Genomic DNA, 6000 nt, shown 5'->3' on the forward strand with positions numbered 1-6000 from the left:
ATATCTACCAAAAATGACAGAAATCACCCCTAGGCAAAATTCATTTCATTTGTACTTCGAGTTTTTAGTTTGGCTCATGTCCCATCCACCAACATGGAGAATGCGGGATTTATAATCTATACTGCAACCAGCTACCAGGGGCGATCGAGTCGCGGTGGCTTCACTTCTGGGAGCTGTCAAGACTGTCCATAACATACAAGTCAGTATTTTAATGTAATAAATCTTCTAGCAAACCACTGTACAATATCATCAATAATGCAGAGAAGTGCAGTGCACAGCTTTTGTAATTATGTCAGACTGTATAATTCAGTAAAATATGTTTAATTTTTTAGTGGGAACTAAATATTGCTGTTCAAAAAGTTCTTTGAAATGTGTTCTACAAATACAGGTAATGCATTTAAATTAATATTTTGTCTGAACCCTATAAAATCATTTGTATCATATTTGCTACGTGAGTTTGAGCAAAAAAAAATTGCCCCATGTATCAAATGTGATTAAAAAAAAAAATAATATGGCACATTTATTTCTATATGCCTGGACTGCCTGTCTGTGCATAAATGCCAAATAAAAATCTTCTTTTAGATTTTGTTAAAAGGTTTAATAAACATCTCAGTTCCAAAAAATTAGAATGTTCTGGCTATTTTTTGATGTGTCAGCCTTTACAGGGTTAAATATAGTACAATGCTGTTCTTCATTAATGCTGTTAAATTACTGCTCATGTTGTACATCTATAACTACACTGTACCTGTCTGGGCTCGTTGGTACCCATGAAATAGGAACGATGTCCTACGAGGCCTTCATGTAGACCCCCACTGCTGCCAACAGCTGCGCTGCGCTCTGCTGGCTGTCCGCAGGAATCGCAGATCACTTTGCGGCTCCGCAGGTTGTATTCATTGTCTGCACCGCTCGTGCTGTGAGCTCCCTGCAGGGGGCGATACACGATAGGGTGAGTTATAACTTAACACTGACGCCTGACTGGGAGATGCTGCAGTCAGAGTGAGTGGAGAGGTGAGTTGCTCCTATTAGATAATGTTTTCAGATTTGCTCGATTGCTTAGAGGTAACAGAAGAGGGATTTACCATGTCATCATCTTCATCATCATGGAACAGGGTGCGTGACACTTTCCTCATGGCCATTTCCTGGCAGTGAACAGAGGAACAAAATGTTAAGCTACTGCAGTTAAAGGAGCAGAAATATGTATTTAAAGATAGGTGAAGTCAGACCTCTCCGCTGGCACTGATGAGGATGGTCTGTAGGAGGTCGCCAGTGCCCCAGGAGTTCTGGGTCTTCCACACCAGGTCAGTGGGAGGGCTGTGGGTGCCACCACCAGATGCAGCCCAGATCTGCAAAGGTCAAAGTTCACAGAGTTTACAAGCAATAATTTACTTCAGTAATAACTGCTGACACTGACATACTGCACGCTGGCAAACAAACAAAAACAACCAAGTGATTGAAGGTGTCCTATGGACACATGTGGAAGGAAATTCAACATTTTCAAAAATCTGTTTTTGAGAGATATTTAAAACCTGCATTGCTTCCTAGCTTTCTCTTTTACTACCTTTCTTGATACATTACTGAGGCCTGAAGATCGGTGGCAGGAATGTGGACTGTCTGACCATTACAGTCAAAAATATCACGGTACCTCCAATAGGCAAACAATAGTCAAATCACAGAAATGGAAATAACAAACAGCTTGTGTAACGTACAGTCACAGTTGCTCCAGCCTTCAGGGTGAACTTCGGGGGAAACTTGTAGACGATGGGGGTGCCATTCCCAATTTGTCTCTTCACCTGCCAGTTGCCCAGTAGTTGATCCTACACAACAGAGGAATGGAAAGACAAATGGGCGATTGAACAGAATTTATATTTATTCCAGACAACAAATAATTATTCAAACATTAGACAAAACAATATCAAGGCAAATGACCCTCAAAAAAACCCGAAGGAAAAAAATCTCATACCAAGATTTTTTTAAAGGCTAAAACTATATCTTACTAAACCTAGTCATTTTAAAATAAATGCATTTGGCTTCTAGTCACAAAAAAATGATATAATTCCCACACTGTGTCAAGATTCTACTTTTTATTGTACATTTGTATACACATGTGGTACCTAGTTACAGGTTACAATGTAACCAGGACACCACTAAGAGTCTGTTAAATCAACAAACACAACATGTACCTGTGAAAAAACACAAGGCAGTCAGAGGTTAACAAGATATCAATACTAGCTATGTAAATACAGTCTCAGTGCTATGAAATGACATTAAACCAGGTTGGAAGGGTTTGAAGAGCCAGCTGAAAGACTCAGTTACCTCATCAGCCTTGTTGCTGAGACGGATGTACTTGCCCTCCAGGTCAATCTCGTCCACTGTGACGCGACCGCTGGCTGAGGCCTGCTGACTGATGCGAGTCTTGGTCACAGTGCCTCCCACCAGGCTGGAGGTCTCGCTATCGTTGTCATTGAGGCGACGCTTCTTGGTGCTGGCCGTGCCAGAGGAGTTGCGGCTGCTAGAGGCAATAGCGGAGGAGTGGATCAGGCGGCTAGTGTGGGTGTGGCCAGAGCCAGAGGTCCGGGTCACTGTGACCTTGGTGGGTGGAGGGCTAGGTGACAGACGCAGCCTGTGGGAGGGATGGAGGAAGAGATTTAGATCATCGATAGAGACAAACTGAGACAGTGTAACATACTGACACAATCTCACATTGTAAAAACCTGTTGGTGCCATTTTACATCTCGTCCTTGCTGCTCTGGTGGTCTTACCCACATCCCACCGAGTCCAGTGACGCTCCAAGAGCCTGACCCAGAACTGACTAAGGACAAACTGTCTTTACCGATAGTTCAGCAGTCTTATGGAAGAATTGATGCAAAACACTATACCCTTTTATAATTTTAATACCATTCCTTATATCCTTTCTGTCCCTGTGATAGCTTTCACTGAGCTTATACCTTTCTCACTCTCAGATTTCTGTGATTTTAACACTTTCTTTAATTTCTGTCTGTATTTTGCTACTAAATTGCTTGAGTTTTTAAAAATGCTTGGTGCACAAAAGTATAGAAACAGGCATGTCCACAATCTGTTGTGTATCAGCCGCAAATGTCTGCATGCAGGGATGCAGTGATTCTAAGTGGATAATATTCATTATGCTGATTAGAGAAGCAGAGAGAGTGAAAAGTTTATTATTGTGTTCTGTCTCTAAAAAGAAACAGCAAGATATGTATCCTAGAGATTCAGTTTCAATATCTTCCCCTTACACCAACTGTACAACCAGTTCTCTACTGACTAGTTAGTGGTCCCACTCTCACCTCTCCTCCTCTCCCTCCAGCAGCTTCCTATAGGCATTAATCTCCATGTCTAGGGCCAGTTTGATGTCCAGCAGCTCCTGGTACTCATCCAGCTGCTGCTGCATCCGGGCTCGGATGCTGGCCATCTCCCGCTCTTTATCCTCTAGCCGCCGCCTCATTACGTCGCGCTCCCTCGACATAGCCTCCTCCAGCTCCCGCACCTTGGCCTCGCTTGCTGACAGCTGATTTAGAGAAAACGCACACACACACACACACACACACGGGCCACTTAAGCAGTCTGCACACGGCTTGTAACAGTACAAACACTATTAGTGTACTTAGTAAGTCAGGTAAAGCTTAATGTTAAATTGATCAATGGGGCTTAGAAGTAGAAAAACAAAACAGTGTTTTGGAGCATTCATGTCAATATCAGTTAGACACACAGCAGTGTGGCCAATAAAAACACCAGACAGATAAACAGTGAGTGTTACGAAGCGCATGTGTGTGTGTGTACCTGTTTCTGCAGGTGGCTGAGCTGGCCTGACATGCCCTCCAATCGAATACGAGTCTGCTGGAGCTCCTCATGAGCAGCTCCCACCAAGTGGCTGTTCCTGTCGGCTGCTTGACGGGCGTTCTCCAGCTGACAAACAGAGAAATGCTACAGTCAGCTATCAGCAGTGGCTAGTGAGGTAGTGGCACCAACTACTCAGAGTGATGTTTCACAAAAAAAATACACTCTGGCTTGTTATTTCATACAATGCTTACTACTGCACTAAGTTAACTAATTAAGAAATAAACAGTAATTCCCAAAAGAAATTTTCTCAAGAGGTCTTTAAAAACACTGAACAGTTTAGTTATGGTTTATTTTACTATTAAATTCCAATGACAAAAACTGCTGTTTTGTTTATCCACATTCCTCATTGAGATTCCCACAGGAGTGGTTATGCCTGTTAAATAAATTTCCCTCCTGTATGTCGATGAAAGAAAGCTAAAGAAGGATTTTTCGGCACTGAGACAAACTGAGATACTGACTGTGCAATAAGAATTTTAATCAATATTCTGCATTACCTGAACTGTGGACCATTTAACAGCAAACCAACCACACACAGCTGATCTACTAATGAGACTACTGTGTAACCTTCTCCACTTTGACTTGAGGTGTATCATCCAAACAGACCTTGGAGTTGTAGGTCTTCTCGAGCTCCTCCTTGTACTGGCGGACCTGATCCTCGTGCTGGGCTCTCAGCTCACTCAGGGCCTCGGACAGCTTGCTCTCAAAATCCTGCTGCCGCCCGCCGTCAAACTCCACCATGCGAGACTCCTGCCTACGCTTGGACTCGCGCAACTCCTACAGACACCAAAGAGAGAAGACGACCAACATATGAGGGTGCAAAGACACATTCAAACACAGGATTTTGTCACATGACTAGTCTTGAGAGAGTTGTGATACTTTGATTTAAATATCTGTTGCTTTATTGCAACTTTACTAAACTACAGATAGGGTCATTTGTAATGATGTTTTTCTCATTCCTTTCCATTTGGGTAAAAATCACATTTTGCCAGTTCTGCTCAGGACCTGACTGGGATCTGACCAAAAATAAAAAAAAACTGGCGTACTTGAACATCAATAATGTACATCTCAACATTTACATTAATTTCCAAATATTCCAACTTGCACTATGTTTTAGAATTTTCTTAAAACAAGATAAAATAATGGAGGTGAAAGACAAAAAGCATATCCATGAGACAGCTCTGAGGGGGGAAATGCAACAAAGCAAACGAGTAGCTTCTTGGAAGCAAATCAATATCCTGTGGAAAAGATGAAGAGTAGAAGAGATGACAGCTGAATAAAAATAGAAGGGTTAAGGTGAAGAGTGGGAACCTCGTTGGAGATGTTCTTCTGGAATTCCAGCTCCTCCTTCAGGGTCTGCAGTCGGTTATCGGCATCCACTCTCCTCAGCATCTCATCCTGCAGCTGCCTCTTGGCATCAGCAAAGTTTCCATCCAGCTGGGAGTGGGGAGGAGAAGGAGGGGAGAGAGAGAGAGAGAGAGGATAGAGAGAAATAATTTGTCGGGAGTGCTTTTTAATGGAGCAGCATTGAAATATTTTCATGAGACAACCTGTAGTTCCCCAAAGTGACCAGTAGGTGGAGGAAGGCCACAACTGTACCTACATCAGTCCAGTGGTAGCAGTCATTGATAAAAACAAACTGCAGATAATGCCGACTTGTCTGCCTCACCACCTTGTCTACATTCATAATCAACTGCCTGGAGGGTTTATGTAAAATGACTACTTCCAGAGAAAGCGCCTGCACTGAGACAGTCATTTCAAATGTCAGTCACTGCAGCTTTGCACTCCAATTACTGATTTCTATTGTAACAGGTGTCAACCAAGGATTGTAATTTTCACGTGATTACAATCAGTGTCTTTAGAGGTTAACAGAATGTTTATGTAAAGATTGAATGATTTTTTTTCTGCCTACAAATGTACAAAAATAAATGTTTTTACCTTGGCCAGCTGGGCCTTAAGCTCCTTCACCTCAGCCTCCAGGGCTCGCTTCTCCCCCAGGGCAGTGGTGAGAGCAGCATCTTTAGAGTTGAGCAGCGCCTCCAGGTCCCTCAGTCTGGCCAGAGCTGCCTCCAGGTCAGCCTCCTTTTTACTGTTCCTGTCACAAAACAAGACAGAGAAGATGTGGTTGTTAGTTTGCTGGTTATCCAA

The 6000-nt window shown here is 42.9% G+C and overlaps 1 protein-coding gene across 4 annotated transcripts in view; it reads right to left on the reverse strand.

Moving 5' to 3' along the window:
* lmna (lamin A) overlaps window positions 1-6000 on the reverse strand; it is a 34243-nt gene that overhangs the window by 2589 nt on the left and 25654 nt on the right. For all 4 annotated transcript variants that reach the window (XM_020625053.1, XM_020625049.1, XM_020625050.1 and 1 more), the window contains 10 exons: window positions 5791-5947; window positions 5164-5289; window positions 4459-4629; window positions 3796-3921; window positions 3303-3523; window positions 2314-2620; window positions 1707-1814; window positions 1224-1343; window positions 1080-1139; window positions 746-922 (listed from right to left, as the gene is read on the reverse strand). In XM_020625053.1, the coding sequence (XP_020480709.1) occupies window positions 746-922; window positions 1080-1139; window positions 1224-1343; window positions 1707-1814; window positions 2314-2620; window positions 3303-3523; window positions 3796-3921; window positions 4459-4629; window positions 5164-5289; window positions 5791-5947 (1573 nt within the window). The remainder of the gene's footprint in view (window positions 1-745; window positions 923-1079; window positions 1140-1223; window positions 1344-1706; window positions 1815-2313; window positions 2621-3302; window positions 3524-3795; window positions 3922-4458; window positions 4630-5163; window positions 5290-5790; window positions 5948-6000) is intronic.

The sequence above is a fragment of the Monopterus albus genome, unplaced genomic scaffold (genome assembly GCF_001952655.1).
Source record: "Monopterus albus unplaced genomic scaffold, M_albus_1.0 scaffold344.1, whole genome shotgun sequence".
In the NCBI taxonomy this organism is placed as follows: domain Eukaryota; kingdom Metazoa; phylum Chordata; class Actinopteri; order Synbranchiformes; family Synbranchidae; genus Monopterus; species Monopterus albus.